A 16,708-nucleotide genomic window follows, 5' to 3' on the forward strand; every position below is an offset into this window, starting at 1 on the left:
CGGAGTTACCATTGTGACGCTACATATAGGTATTGACCTATATGTAGTGCACTCGTGTAATGGTGTCCCAGCCCTCACAAAGTTTGGGAAATTTGCCCTGAACAATATGGGGGCACCTTGGCAAGTGCCAGGGTGCCCACACACTAAGTAACTTGACACCTAACCTTCACCAAGTGAGGGTTAGACATATAGGTGACTTATAAGTTACTTATGTGCAGTGTAAAATGGCTGTGAAATAACATGGACGTTATTTTACTCAGGCTGCAGTGGCAGTCCTGTGTAAGAATTGTCTGAGCTCCCTATGGGTGGCAAAAGAAATGCTGCAGCCCATAGGGATCTCCTGGAACACCAATACCCTGGGTACCAGGCTACCATATACAAGGGAATTATAAGGGTTTTCCAGTGTGCCAATGAGAATTGGTAAAGTTAGTCAATAGCCTGCAGCGACAATTTTAAAAGCAGAGAGAGCATAAACACTGAGGTTCTGGTTAGCAGAGCCTCAGTGAGACAGTTAGGCATCACACAGGGAACACATATAGGCCACAAACTTATGAGCACTGGGGTCCTGGCTAGCAGGATCCCAGTGACACATATCAAGCACACTGACAACACAGGGTTTTCACTATGAGCACTGGGCCCTGACTAGCAGGATCCCAGTGAGACAGTAAGAACACCCTGACATATACTCACAAACAGGCCAAAAGGGGGGGTAACAAGGCTAGAAAGAGGCTACCTTCCTACAGCAACCCACTACTAAATTTTGACGCAAAGACGTACATTTGGTGCACTGTAGTTATTCAATAATTTCGTGTGTCAAAGAGGAGGAGGTGCTGCTCTCTGTTGAGGCTTAGCTCTCAACTGTGCAGCAGGTTAAGTGTTACCAGGAACCATGGGCTACGAGGGACCCTCTCATCCTCAATTACACATGTTTAATTAACAACTTTTTAAAATATATTGTAGTGACCAAATTGGTATATATTTCATAGGTTGTTGCTTTATGGATCTGCACTGTGGCAAAATAATGTATAAAGAAGCTGTGACAAAACTACATACTTGGTTGGCTCAGCTTGCCTGCTATTACCTCCATGTATATATTGCTTCTATAGTTAAAAGTAAACAAGGCTTTGCATTATGAGTTCTGCATAGTCCCCACCCTCCCCATGGTCTTCTATGCAGCGACCATCACCCTTCCAGAGAGATAACTCACCATTTCTGCCTTGTTATGCGCCTTCTTCCAAGATAGCATGAGCAGCATACTGAGCGCCATGAGCGAGGCAAAGAACTAGAGATCATTCCTCGGTGTGAGGGAGAATTAATTCTACACAGAAAATCAAAAGATGAACGGATACAGGGAAGTCCAACATGAGATAGGGGCATGATGGTGCTAAAAATGGCCAGGCAGCAATTCCTAAACAGGTGTATTAATGATGTGGCAGAGAACGCTTGGGCAAACGTGGCAGGGTAAAGTCAAGGTCAAGGCTCATATTTCATGCTACGGAATAAATAAAGGTAGGTTCTGATGGGGCACAATTCAGAGGTGTACGTTTTCTCAGTGGAGAGAGCATAAGGGTCAGAAGTACTGGTGTACCGAGAACAAGAACATGACTTTCCTGGGGAGGAAAACGCCAAGCTGATGTTTTTAGAGGGTAGCGTGCAGGAGCAGCTGTCAAATAAAGAGGAAGAAAAGAGGGCAGTTTGTTCTAGGGAAGAAGCACCAGAAGCAGAAGGAGAAATGTGTCTCTTGTAGGTGCAATGACGTGAGACATCCCCGGAGGAGGAAGAAGTGGAGAAATCTCTAATCTCTAGGGACGGTGAGCAAGGATCAGTGCGCCCTAAGTGAGAAGCAGACGAGGCTGTATGCTTGGGACACAATGTACCCCCATAACTGGAGGTCACAGTTTTCATATCATCTAAGTAGTTAGCCCATGGGCCAGTACTCTCTGGGGGAGAGGCAGGAGGGGCAACTTTTGTGTCACAGATACTACAGGGTGAGGCATCTCTTGAGGAAAACATAGGGAGCTCAGTAGTCTGTAGGGAGGAAGAATAGAAATTGCTTTTTCCATGGGTAGAAACTGAGGAGGCGAAAGTCTTGGGGCAGACAGAACATTTGGTCCCCTTGAAGCAAACATTCTCATCATCACTCTGTAAAGAATAAGCAAGTGGCTCAGTTTTCCTAAATAAGGACCAAGAGCAGGTGGCATTATTACCATGGGTAGAAACTGAGGTGGAAACATTCTTGGGGCAGATAGAACAGCTGGTCCCCCCGAAGCAAACACCCTCATCGTTACCCTCTAGAGAGTAAGCAAGGGGCTTAGCTTTCCTAAAAGAGGACCAAGAGCAGGTGGCATTACTCCCATGGGTAGAAACTGAGGAGTCTATATTCTTGGGGCAGACAGAACAGCTGCTCTCCCCGAAGCAAACACCCTCCTCATTACCCTCCAGAGAGTAAGCAAGGGGCTTAGCTTTCCTAAAAGAGGACCAAGAGCAGGTGGCATTACTCCCATGGGTAGAAACTGAGGAGTCTATATTCTTGGGGCAGATAGAACAGCTGGTCCCCCCGAAGCAAACACCCTCATCGTTACCCTCTAGAGAGTAAGCAAGGGGCTTAGCTTTCCTAAAAGAGGACCAAGAGCAGGTGGCATTACTCCCATGGGTGGAAACTGAGGAGTCTATATTCTTGGGGCAGTCAGAATGGCTGGTCTCCCGGAAGCAAACACCCTCCTCATTACCCTCCAGAGAGTAAGCAAGGGGCTTAGCTTTCCTAAAAGAGGACCAAGAGCAGGTGGCATTACTCCCATGGGTAGAAACTGAGGAGTCTATATTCTTGGGGCAGATAGAACAGCTGGTCCCCCCGAAGCAAACACCCTCATCGTTACCCTCTAGAGAGTAAGCAAGGGGCTTAGCTTTCCTAAAAGAGGACCAAGAGCAGGTGGCATTACTCCCATGGGTAGAAACTGAGGAGTCTATATTCTTGGGGCAGACAGAACAGCTGGTCCCCCCGAAGCAAACACCCTCATCGTTACCCTCTAGAGAGTAAGCAAGGGGCTCAGCTTTCCTAAATGAGGACCAAGAGCAGGTGGCATTACTCCCATGGGTAGAAACTGAGGAGTCTAAATTCTTGGGGCAGACAGAACAGCTGGTCCCCCCGAAGCAAACACCCTCCTCATTACCCTCTAGAGAGTAAGCAAGGGGCTTAGCTTTCCTAAAAGAGGACCAAGAGCAGGTGGCATTATTACCATGGGTAGAAACTGAGGTGGAAACATTCTTGGGGCAGACAGAACAGCTGCTCCCCCCGAAGCAAACACCCACATCATTACCCTCTAGAGAGTAAGCGAGGGGCTCAATTTTCCTCAATGAAGAGAAACAAGAGGTGAGATTATTGGTACTCACACCATGAGAGAAGGAACAACTGGAAGAGGAAACAGTGGGAGGTGTATTCCCTGGCATGAAGACAGAGGGGACAAGATCGCTGGGGCTGGCAGCACAAGTACAAGCATAATTTGGGCATATCGAAGAGTTTAAATTCCGTTGGGAGCTTTCACATGACTCATCATCATCCCATAAGGAAGGAACACTGGGAGAAATATTTCCGCAAGAGACACCAGGTTGGCTGTGGCCACAAGAGGAGCAGGGAGCTCTAGCCTCGGAATCCCTTTCATAGGATAATGTCAGAATATCGGTGTCAAATGTGACCGAGCGCTGTACTTGATTGACAGCCTGGATTTCATTTTTCCCTGAAGGGACGACAGAGAGGTCGTCGTGAATGTCAGATTCCTCTACAAAGGCAACAGAGATGTTATTTTTTTCTGGAGAGACAACTGGGACATCAGGTGCCATGGGAGAGGCAACATGAAGGTCGGATTTTACTGGAAAGACGTCTTGGATGTCAGTTTTCACTGGCGAAGTGAAAGAGAGGTTGGTTTTTACCGGAGAGACATCCTGGGTGTTACTTTGCAGTAGAGAGGTGTCAGAGAGGTCAGTTTCTACTGGAGAGATGTCCTGGGCATCACTTTCCAATGCAGAGCCAAAAGAGAGCATTTTCCCCCCTGGTGAAACAACTAGATCATCAGTTGCCACAGGAGAGACGTCCTGAACATCAGTCTCCATTAGAAAGGGGGCAAAGAGATCAGTTTTTACTGGAGAGACATCCTGGGCACCTCTTTCCACTGGCAATTCAACAGCAAATTTGTTGTTTTCTGGAGAGACAACTGGGATGCCTGTTTCCACTGACACCTCAGTTTTCACGGAGGAGATGACAATGGTATTAGATTTAACTGGACAGGAAAGAGAGAGATCGCTTTTTACAGGCGAGGAAATGGAAAGGTCAATTTTCTCGGTAGCAGAAAGACTGAGCTCAACTTTGACAAAGAGAGTTTCCTTCACTGGGGTGGAAAGAGATGCATCGCATTTCTCAGTCTCTAAAAAGCAGGCAGGGGAATCCATTTTCTCTAAGGTGGGCATGGAGAGGACTGAATTCTCAGAACGGTGGGCAGAAGGGTCCATTTTTTCTGTGAAGACAGGGAAATCAGTTTTCTCTTCACCAAAGATACTGCGACTAGTTTCCTCTGGGAAGAAAGGAGGGAGGTTGGTTTTCTCAGTGGTGGAAGAGGACGATTCAGCTTTATCTAGCCTGGACATCGAGACCTCAATTGTTTCTGGACGTGGAATAGAAGATTTGGTGGTCTCTGTGCCAGAGACAGGTGAGCTGGTTTCTTCTGAGAGTAATACAGGGAGGTCATGTTGCTGTGATATTGAGACGTAGGCTTTCTCTGTTGTGGAGGAAGAGTAGTCAAGTATCCCTGATGGAACTAAAACAGACTCACTGTTGCCCAAGAGTTGAGGAGGGAGGTCAGGGCTCATGAAAGGTGGAGCAGAATGGTCACTACACCCTGGCAAAGACATATCAGCAATCTGTTGACTGAGCAGGGAGGTTGGTATTCCCTCTAGCGTCGACCATAGATGTTGGTATTTCTTCAGAGGGAAGCAAATATTTTTGTATTCAATGGAGGGAGCTGCGCAGGAGTGGACTTTCTCTAGGTGTGGAACAGATGGGTTCATATCCATTGTGGGAGGCAATAAGAAGCCACTTTCCTGTAAGGTGGAACCAGACAGAAGAGTACAGTCAGTGTCCACTGAAAGGGGAGAAGAGGAGGCACCGCTCTCCACTATGGGAGTAGTAGCTTCTGGTGGGCGAGCAAAGTCAGTGTACACTGAGGGGGGGGGAGAGGAGGCACCGCTCTCCACTATGGGAGAAGTAGCCTCTGGTGGACGAGAACAGTCACTGTTCACTGAACAGACAGCAGAGGAAGCACCACTCTCCACTATAGGAGTAGTAACCTCTGGTGGGCGAATAAAGTCAGTGTCCATTGAAAGGCGAGAAGTGGAGGCACAGCTCTCCACTATTGGAGTAGTAGCTTCTGGTGAACGAGCAAAGTCAGTGTACACTGAGGGGGGAGAAGAGGAAGCACTGCTCTCCACTATGGGAGTAGTAGCTTCTGGTGGACGAGCAAAGTCAGTGTACACTGAGGGGGGAGAAGAGGAGGCATCTTTCCTGAAGAGAGAAGCAGAGGCACTTCTGTCCACGATGGGAGTAGTAGTCCTTGATGGCACTGGTGCAAGGGCGATAATCTTTGATGAATGAGCATAAATATCTGTTGCCGCAGGAGCTGGTGTAGTAAGATCTATATATGAGGTGGTACACGGAGAAACATTGGTATCTACGACAGGTGTGGAAAAGGTATCGGAAATCCCTCGATGGTGATCAAAGAGATTTCCATCAACCCCAAGGGGAGCGGGGATGGTAACATCCAGTAAGGGGGGAACAGAAGAATCTGTTATTGTCAAGAAGCATACAGAAGTATCTTCTGATGGGGAAGCAAGCCTGTCTGTTACTGGAGGGGCAGGTACCCAGAGATTAGGCATGTCAGTATCTGACACAGGGACCACAACGATGTAGGTACTCCACTCGTGAAGGAGTGGAGCTGGTCTTCCACTAGGAGGGCGCCAGACATGTAGATATTTCAAACGATGAGGACAAATATGGCGGTATTCAGAGGAGTCGATATTCTCCGATGGGTGAAAAAGAGAGCCAGTTTCTAACACATTGGATTTCAAAGAGGCAGAAGGTGGGACATCGGTATCCATAGATTCTGGGAGAGTAGGGGTGCCATCCACTAAAGGAGGAACAGAGCAGGTGGCACCCCTTGAATCTGATGAAGCGACAGGAAAGAATGAGGGATCACCTGCCAGAGATGAGTACAGGTCAAGAAGGTGTGTTGATGTGCTTTTTTCCAACATATGGGGTTTCAAAGAGGCAGAAGGAGTACCATCAGTTTCCAGAGATGCTGGAAGAGAAGGGGTGCCATCCACTAAAGGGGGGGCAGAGCAGGTGGCAACGCTTGAATCAGAGGAGCCGATAGGGAAGAATGAGGGATCCACTGCCAGAGATGAGTACAGGTCAAGCAGGTGTGTTGAAGTGCTTTTTTGCAACATATGGGGTTTCAAAGAGGCAGAAGGAGTACCATCAGTTTCCAGAGATGCTGGAAGAGAAGATGTGCCGTCCACTAAAGGGGAGACAGAGCAGGTGGCAACGCTTGGAACAGATGACATAGTAGGGAAGAATGAGGGATCCACTACCAGGGGAGGGAACAGGTCAAATAGGGATGTCGATGTGCTTTTTTCCAACATATGGGGTTTCAAAGAGGCAGAAGGAGTACCATCAGTATCCAGAGATGCTGGAAGAGAAGGGGTGCCGTCCACTAAAGGGGGGACAGAGCAGGTGGCAACGCTTGAATCAGATGAGGCGATAGGAAAGAATGAGGGATCCACTGCCAGGGGAGAGTACAGGTCAAACAGGGATGTCGATGCGCTTTTTTGCAAGATATGGGGTTTCAAAGAGGCAGAAGGAGTACCATCAGTATCCAGAGATGCTGGAAGAGAAGGGGTGCCGTCCACTAAAGGGGAGACAGAGCAGGTGGCAACGCTTGGAACAGATGAGATAGTAGGGAAGAATGAGGGATCCACTGCCAGGGGAGGGAACAGGTCAAATAGGGATGTCGATGTGCTTTTTTCCAACATATGGGGTTTCAAAGAGGCAGAAGGAGTACCATCAGTATCCAGAGATGCTGGAAGAGAAGGGGTGCCGTCCACTAAAGGGGGGACAGAGCAGGTGGCAACGCTTGAATCAGATGAGGCGATAGGAAAGAATGAGGGATCCACTGCCAGGGGAGAGTACAGGTCAAACAGGGATGTCGATGCGCTTTTTTCCAAGATATGGGGTTTCAAAGAGGCAGAAGGAGTACCATCAGTATCCAGAGATGCTGGAAGAGAAGGGGTGCCGTCCACTAAAGGGGAGACAGAGCAGGTGGCAACGCTTGGAACAGATGAGATAGTAGGGAAGAATGAGGGATCCACTGCCAGGGGAGGGAACAGGTCAAATAGGGATGTTGATGTGCTTTTTTCCAACATATGGGGTTTCAAAGAGGCAGAAGCAGTACCATCAGTATCCAGAGATGCTGTAAGAGAAGGGGTGCCGTCCACTAAAGGGGGGACAGAGCAGGTGGCAACGCTTGAATCAGATGAGGTGATAGGGAAGAATGAGGGATCCACTGCCAGGGAAGGGTACAGGTCAAATAGGGATGTCGATGTGCTTTTTTGCAACATATGGGGTTTCAAAGAGGAAGAAGGAGTACCATCAGTATCCAGAGATGCTGGAAGAGAAGGACTGCCATCCACTAAATGGGTGACAGAGCAGGTGGCACCACTTGAATCAGATGAGGCGATAGGAAAGAATGAGGGATCCACTGCCAGGGAAGGGTACAGGTCAAATAGGGATGTCGATGTGCTTTTTTGCAACATATGGGGTTTCAAAGAGGCAGAAGGAGTACCATCAGTATCCAGAGATGCTGGAAGAGAAGATGTGCCGTCCACTAAAGGGGAGACAGAGCAGGTGGCAACACTTGAATCAGATGAGGTGATAGGGAAGAATGAGGGATCCACTGCCAGGGAAGGGTACAGGTCAAATAGGGATGTCGATGTGCTTTTTTCCAACATATGGGGTTTCAAAGAGGCAGAAGGAGTACCATCAGTATCCAGAGATGCTGTAAGAGAAGGGGTGCCGTCCACTAAGGGGGGGACAGAGCAGGTGGCAACGCTTGAATCAGATGAGGTGATAGGGAAGAATGAGGGATCCACTGCCAGGGAAGGGTACAGGTCAAATAGGGATGTCGATGTGCTTTTTTGCAACATATGGGGTTTCAAAGAGGCAGAAGGAGTACCATCAGTATCCAGAGATGCTGGAAGAGAAGGGGTGCAGTCCACTAAAGGGGGGACAGAGCAGGTGGCAACGCTTGAATCAGATGAGGTGATAGGGAAGAATGAGGGATCCACTGCCAGGGAAGGGTACAGGTCAAATAGGGATGTCGATGTGCTTTTTTGCAACATATGGGGTTTCAAAGAGGAAGAAGGAGTACCATCAGTATCCAGAGATGCTGGAAGAGAAGATGTGCCGTCCACTAAAGGGGAGACAGAGCAGGTGGCAACGCTTGGAACAGATGAGATAGTAGGGAAGAATGAGGGATCCACTGCCAGGGGAGGGAACAGGTCAAATAGGGATGTCGATGTGCTTTTTTCCAACATATGGGGTTTCAAAGAGGCAGAAGGAGTACCATCAGTATCCAGAGATGCTGTAAGAGAAGGGGTGCCGTCCACTAAAGGGGGGACAGAGCAGGTGGCAACGCTTGAATCAGATGAGGCGATAGGGAAGAATGAGGGATCCACTGCGAGGTAAGGGTACAGATGAAGCTGAGATGAGGCTGTTTCCAGTGAAGCGTTAGGTGGAAAGCTGGTGTCCAAAGCAGGAGACGAAGATGTATCAGCTTTGCCAGAAGGGAGGATGATGCATACTGAGGAGGTATTATCTCCCGAGGGAGGAGGGAGGTCTGACAAAGGCCTAGAAGTGTTGGTATCTTCCGGGTGAATAGTCTCGGGAGAGGTTAACCCTGGAGACGAGCTAGTATCATCACGATGAGGGCAAACCTGGGGGGTCGGTAATCTAAGGCTAGGCCAGAAGAAGCTCTTTTCCGATGAATCCGAGGTGGAAGAGTGTACGCCTTTTACCTCAGAACAAGTATATATGGTACTGGATCTCTTTATTGAAGCGTCAAGATGTTCCTCAAAGGATTGATCATGGGTGATGTCCTCGCAAGAACAAATAGAGTGGGTGCTGCTAGGGATGGAAGAAGGAAGAGAGGGAGTTGTGCCAGGAATGGAAGTACTAAGAGAAGGAGTGGTGCTAGCGGAAATGGAAGCACGAATAGTAGGAGCGGTACTGCCAGGGATGGAAGCATGGAGAGAGGGTGCGGTGTTGTCAGACTTGGGCAAACAGGTGGTACTGTCTAAACGGGAAGAAGCCGCAGACTGCTCAGGAGATGGATTGGCATTGCCTGGCGGGAAAGTGGTGTCTGAGTCTTTCTCCCCAGGACGAGGAGACACAGAGTAGAGTCTCTTCAACAAACATTCAAGATGTTCCGCAAAGGATGGACCACGGGTGTTATTCTTGCGATAAGTAAGTAAGGGAGTAGCGTTGTCGGAAAGAGACGAACGAAGAGAGGGAGGGGGGTTTGCAGGGATGGGAGGAAGAGGGGAGACAGCACGGTTGTCAGGGATGGAAGGGGGAAGGGAGGAAGCAGGGTTGTAGAAGATGGAAGGAGGCAGGGAGGAAGCGGGGTTGTCAAAGATGGAAGGAGGAAGGGGGGACATAGTTTTGTCGGAGGTGGGCAAACGGTTGGTTCTCTCTGAATGGGGACAAGCTGCATGTGGAAGGGGTGGCGGATCAGGTTTAACAGGGGTGAGGTTTGTGTCTATTCTGGGGTCAGATTCCCTGGAGGGGAGGGGAGAGGGGTCATCCTTGTCTAACGGGTGAGTAGGAGGTTTGGGCTCTTCTAAAGGTGTTGGGGAGGTTGGCACACTGTCCGATTTCTTCTCCGGGGATGGCACAGTTAGAGCACTTTCTACTAGGCTGACACCACAGGTGTCAGCGGTCTCGGAGACTGACATAGGGTTGTTGGTATTTTTCGGGGGGTTAGTATTCTCCGAGGGAATTTGGGGGGTCTGTAAACTAGAGTTATTTTTCGCACGCTCCAAGGCGCACCGGATGCAAGAATCTTTACATTGATCCGAGGTGGTGGCGTCGTCGAGTTTCTCCCCAGGATACAGCTCCTCGAATCTCCTTAGTACTTCTTCAAAGCGCTTCACAAAGGATGGGCTGGGGGGGACGTCCCTGCAAGTACAACGAGAGCTAGAGGTGCTGTCGGGGACAAAAGGGAAGGAGGGAGTGGGGTTGGAGGAAGGGACAGAGGGAGAGGCGCTGGGAGAAGGAGCAGGGGTAGCGGTGTGGGCATCAGTTGGCAGGGGGCACGGTGCCACATTCTCTGCAGGCCGAAGGCGGGTGCCCTTCTCCGGGGCGGGCGGCCTAGAGGCGTCGTTGATGTCCGAGGGCCGCATAGGGGAGAACTGGTTGATATTAGCTAATGGAGGATGCTGTCTATCTGAGGAACTCATGTTGGGGGGCGTCAGAGGCGGGCTTCCTTCGGACTGGGCGCTGCTGCCTGGCCATGTGGGGCGGATGGGCAAGGGAGGGCAGGAGGGAGAGGATGTCTGCAAAGACTGACGTGCTGGGTATTTACTCCGCGCCCATTGTGACCATCACCCGTGATGTCATAAAGATGTGTTTGGAGCTTTGCGCAGCGGCTGCGTTTGTTGACTGACGCCGCGGCCGACAGGCTTTGACGCCAATAAGACAGTCAAGCCATCCTGAGTGAGATCTCGCCCCTAACTGTAAATGACACGCCGCCTCGGGGCCACCAGACACAAGGGTTCCCTCAGTGCACCCCTCCTCTGCACAGTGCACACATAGCTACAGCCATCTGTCTTTAAAACGCTCGGGATGCAGGGGCTACTTGGGGGCATCTTCGCCCCCGGGCACTGCTCGGCTAATAACTGACCCAGAGGGAGCGGGTCAAACAGAAAACATAAAACAAGGCTAATTTCTATTTCACCACTGGCGTCACAGAGCCCAGGAGGCCCCTGCAGGGTAAGGTCAGGGGAGCAGTAATTGCCTCGTTTCCATAACCTGCGCCCACCACCAAAAAGCTAGTATTCCAAATTAATTTCTCACTAAGCCTTTGTACACACGTTAGTCTTGTTTCCTGTAATCAGATTTCAACCTGATCCCACCTCAGCTCGAGACGTGGCAATCCATGGCACAGGACTGAAGAATGCATCACCCCTGACCAGGCATGTGTCATCGTAGGGAGGGCAGATCTGTAAATAAACAAATCACCCACCACCCTGTGCACTGCATAGGCACCCTCTTGTAATGCTTGGGAATTACCTGTAATGACCTGTAACTATGTGTGTAATAAGCAATAAGTAGTAACATTCACCACTCTCAGGTGTGTCCAGTATGTGTGCAGAAGGTTGTGTACATGTCATATTATCAGGACAATGACAAAAGATAAATGTTTATAGAGTGGATATCAGTGAAACTAGTTCATATGATCAGTTGTTAGCCTGAAAATATGACAGTGACCCATCCTCCTGTGCCCATGCCAGGCACCCTGTGGACATGCCTGATATTACTTTGGCACTGTAGCCCTCTCGACAGTCTGGAAAGACGTTTTGTGCCTCATTCTGGGTTTTGACTCTGGCCAAATACAGGTAGCTGGGAATCTTTGTGTGTAGTCTGTTTGTGTTCTCCGCAACCTCCTCAGTGCTTGAGCTACAGAAAAGGCGTCCGAGCTCTGGGCGAGAACAGAAGGCGAATTACATGGAGACTATCCCTATCTTCAGAAAGCTCATAAACATGGCTACATTACTCTGGAGATCACGATAGTTTTTTCTGTGATGTGAAACATGGTTGAAAAATCTTGGGCCCTGCAGATCATGTGATCGTCAAGTAAGTGAAACAAGGGAGAATTAAGAGTGTGCTTTGGGACATAGGACAAGTAATTTAAACAGGAAATCAGTACTAGAGCTTTGGATGACATGCTAACAGGTTCACAGAGGTTTCTAGAGAATAGCCATTTATCTGAGAGCAAATGCAATGTGGCAAGTTAGGAAGAGAGGGGGTGCAGCAATTCAAGCCAAAAGAGAGTTAGGCAATTATAGAATTAGGGAGACACGACTAGGAGTTGCTCCACAATCCATCAGGAGGACACAATGGCCTTAAGTCTTCACGCTCACAAAGGGATAATTGGAAGCCAATAAGTGGATACCACATAGTTAATCAATTCTTTAATGCAACAAGTTGTCTATCAGGACTCCAAGTTAAGCTGTAGGCTCAGAAGGGACTCCAAGATCCTTAGGCCATCAAGTGAATGACCGGCTGGTGTAGTGCTTCCCAAGGACAACAACTTAAATCTTGTTGGTGTCAGTGCTTAATTTGTAAATAAAAACGTGCCGGAGCCAAAGCTCTCCTCAAACATGCGGCTGTTGCAATTAAATATGCGAGCACAGATTACTGAGGCAGCCTAATCCTGAGGCCATCTCGGACCTCTTTAATCCATTAACAGACACTCCCTGCTCCTTCAGCTCACTCTTGCAGCTTTCTGCTTTCTCCCTTTGTGAAACTTTTTTGTTTTCTCTTCCTCCGTCTTTACCGTAGGTGCCTTTTGCTTGCAATAAATGCTTGAGGCAGAAAAATAAGTGCAGGCCTTCAAAAAGAAGTCCTGGTGCCCCTCACCAGAAACCACCGGCTCAAATAAGCACTGGTCGGTGTTGACATCCGCAACTTGAATTGGAGAGAGAGATGTACAGAGTGCCTTCTTTGTGCTTGTAACTGCTGCTACTCTGTCAGGGTCATATACTACCTTCCCATTGAAAGCACTGGTTCACCTTCAAAGTGTCACTAGTTATCCATGTACCATTGGAGGTCATGCAAAGGTGGAACTGATCCTTGGTAACTGATTAATAAACTAGGTGTCCATAGCACAGGAATAGAAGGGAAACCGTAAGAAACAATAAGGGACATCAGCTGTGTGACAAATTATTAAAAGGAGGAGGGCTGAGAGAAAATCCCTGCTGGGCCTTACAGTGAAATTGGGAAGCAGTAGATTGTAAAGGAGGACGTTCTACACCGCAATAGTATTTCTGAATATCTGGCAAAATCAATGCCAAGACCACAGCCCTGATTCCCAGTCCCTGCAGTCTGGATATGCGCACAACATAATCTACGATTTTGAAAATGGCTGACAAATCTACCAGAACAATAGCATGACATAGTTGGTATCCAGAAATGAAGAGAGGTTGTCAAGAAATGATACCCGGATTTTCTCAGTACCATGCGTTGGACATAATTTGACTTGCACAGGGTCATGAAAAGTACTACTTTCCAGAAAGGAAGAAAACTAGACATTGGCTCCCCTTTCCAAGACCTCGCCTGGGAGAGGCAGTAGATAGGCGGGCGGAGTGGTTCTAACTATAGCAAGATCCTCTATATGCCATTTCAGGAGAAGAACCAGAAGGTTCCTGTTGCTTGGGTATGAGTGAGCAAATCATAAGTCAGTGTTTTTTCAGTATGTGTTTGTGTGAGTGTGCATGTGCGGTTTGGAAGAGAAATACAGACAGATATCTCTAGAGATGAATGTAATGTGCTATTTATCATCATTGTTGAATGTTACGGGGTCCTGACTCACGAGAGAAGTCTTTTGTCAGCTATGCTGCCCCTCCCCTCTCTCAAAAGTGAAAATAAACAGCATCGCTATTATATAAATATATGAACATTTGCATATGTGGTTTACTCCATTTTGATTCCTGTTTAGTAGTCAGAAACTAAGATATTTGTACAGAACCAGAAAACAAAAAGTAAAATTCTTGTATTGAAAGAAAAATCACACCAAATCATTCTTGTGACTTAGTTGTTTTCCTGTCATGTCATTATAACATGAATTGTCATTAGGTACTGACCTTAAAAAAGTGATGCTGGAAATACTTGGATTAATCTCAGCCACAAGTAATTACTCATGCGCCACATTAGTTCATCATTTTTTGCTTTTTTACCCATCATGCCAATCCAAAGGCAAGGCTTATGCACATTAGATTTGGTTTCGCTCCAGTAGGAAACGTTTAGCCAAAGCTGCCAAACCAGGTCCCCTTTGAACAAGAACACAAGCAAACCCAGACCTGTTGAGGCCTACCTTTTTGTAAGACAACAGCAGTGTATGCTCAAATCTGCTACAGTGTACTGTGGTTACAATATGGGAGCTATAGAATGACATCAATTACTGTGACTTGAACAAATATACACCCCAGTTGATGGCTGATGCCCCTGACACCATCACTTTGGTTGAGAGGATACGAAAACATAAAGGGACCTAGGGTGTCATTCCGACCCCGGCGGGCGGCGGGCGCCGCCCGCCGGGCGGAAACCACCCAAACACCGCCCCGCGGTCAGATGACCATGGGGGGCATTCCGACTTTCCCGCTGAGCCGGCGGGCGATCTGCAAAAGATCGCCCACCGGCCCAGCGGGAAAGCCCCAGCAAAGATGAGGCCGGCTCCGAATGGAGCCAGCGGATTTGCTGAGGTGCGACGGGTGCAGTGGCACCCGTCTCGATTTTCAGTGTCTGCCAAGCAGACACTGAAAATCTTGCTGGGGCCCTGTTAGGGGGCCCCATGACACCCGTTCCCGCCAGCCTCTTCCTGGCGGTGTAAACCGCCAGGAACAGGCTGGCGGGAAGGGGGTCGGAATCCCCATGGCGGCGCTGCTTGCAGTGCCGCCGTGGAGGATTCCTTTGGCCAGGGGAAAACCGGCGGGAAACCGCCGGTTTCCCTTTTCTGACCGCGGCTTTACCGCTGCGGTCAGAATTGGCCAGGAAGCACCGCCAGCCTGTTGGCGGTGCTTCCGTGGTCGGACCGCCAGGGTCAGAATGACCCCCCTGGTATGCAACTATTGATATTACCAATGCTTTGTTTTCTATACCATTGGTCCCTGAGAATCAGGAGTAATCTAGCTTTTCACCCGGTGGAAGACAATTCAAGATGTTAAGGCTCCCCATAGGGTATGTGTAAGGAAATGCCTCCTTGGCATGGTTACCCCCTGACGTTTTGCCTTTGCTGATGCCAAGTTATGATTGGAAAGTGCGCTGAGGCCTCCTAACCAGGCCCCAGCACCAGTGTTCTTTCCCTAAACTGTACTTTTGCTTCCACAATTGGCACACCCTGGCATCCAGGTAAGTCCCTTGTAACTGGTACCCCTGGTACCAAGGGCCCTGATGCCAGGGAAGGTCTCTAAGGGCTGCAGCATATCTATTGCCACCCTGGGGACCCCTCAATCAGCACAGACACACTGCTTGCCAGATTGTGTGTGCTGGTGGGGATAAAATGACTCAGTCGACATGGCACTCCCCTCAGGGTGCCATGCCAACCTCACACTGCCTATAGGTATAGATAAGTCACCCCTATAGCAGGCCCTACAGCCCTAAGGCAGGGTGAACTATACCATAGGTGAGGGCATAAGTGCATGAGCACTATGCCCCTACAGTGCCTAAGCAAAACCTTAGACATTGTAAGTGCAGGGTAGCCATAAGAGTATATGGTCTGGGAGTCTGTCATGCACAAACTCCACAGCACCATAATGGCTGCACTGAAAACTGTGAAGTTTGGTATCAAACTTCTCAGCACAATAAATGCACACTGATGCCAGTGTACATTTTATTGTGAAATACACCCCAGAGGGCATCTTAGAGATGCCCCCTGAAACCATACCGACTTCCAATGTGAGCTGACTAGTTTTAGCAGCCTGCCACACACCAAACATGTTGCTGGCTACATGGGGAGAGTGCCTTTGTCACTCTGTGGCTAGTAACAAAGCCTGTACTGGGTGGAGGTGCTTCTCACCACCCCCTGCAGAAACTGTAACACCTGGCGGTGAGCCTCAAACACTCACCCCCTTTGTTACAGCACACCAGGGCACTCCAGCTAGTGGAGTTGCCCGTCCCCTCCGTCCATGAGAAAAACAAGGAGGAGTCACTGGCCAGTCAGGACAGCCCCTAAGGTGTCCTGAGCTGAGGTGACTCTGACTTATAGAAATCCTCCATCTTGCAGATGGAGGATTCCCCCAATAGGATTAGGGATGTGCACCCCTCCCCTCAGGGAGGAGGCACAAAGAGGGTGTAGCCACCCTCAGGGCTAGTAGCCATTGGCTTCTAACCCCCCAGACCTAAACACACCCCTAAATCAAGTATTTAGGGGCTCCCAGAACACAGCAAGATAGATTCCTGCAACCTAAGACGAAGAAGAACTGCTGAGCTTTAAAACCTGCAGAGAAGACAGAGGCACCAACTGCTTTGGTCCCAGCTCTACCGGCCTGTCTCCCCACTTCAAAAGAACTGCTCCAGCGACACTTTCCACAGGGTCCAGCGACCTCTGAAGCCTCAGAGGACTACCCTGCATCTAAAATGACCAAGATCTCCTGAGGACAGCGGCCCTGCTCCACAAAGACTGCAACTTTGCAACAAAGAAGCAACTTTGAAAGATCACACGTTTCCTGCCGGAAGCGTGAGACTTTGCACTCTGCACCCGATGCCCCCGGCTCGACTTGTGGAGAACAAACACTACAGGGAGGACTCCCCGGCGACTGCGAGCCCGTGAGTAGCCAGAGTTGACCCCCTTGAGCACCCACAGCGACACCTGCAGAGGGAATCCCGAGG

At 49.1% G+C, this 16,708-nt stretch overlaps 1 protein-coding gene across 1 annotated transcript; it reads right to left on the reverse strand.

Moving 5' to 3' along the window:
* Positions 1-1,473: 1,473 nt before the first annotated feature.
* Positions 1,474-10,560, reverse strand: LOC138278842 (serine-rich adhesin for platelets-like). Its single transcript, XM_069219358.1, has one exon. The coding sequence runs from the start codon at positions 10,558-10,560 to the stop codon at positions 1,474-1,476; it is 9,087 nt and encodes a 3,028-aa protein (XP_069075459.1).
* Between the last annotated feature and the right edge of the window lie 6,148 nt (positions 10,561-16,708).

Source organism: Pleurodeles waltl, chromosome 2_2, assembly GCF_031143425.1.
Source record: "Pleurodeles waltl isolate 20211129_DDA chromosome 2_2, aPleWal1.hap1.20221129, whole genome shotgun sequence".
Lineage (NCBI taxonomy): Eukaryota > Metazoa > Chordata > Amphibia > Caudata > Salamandridae > Pleurodeles > Pleurodeles waltl.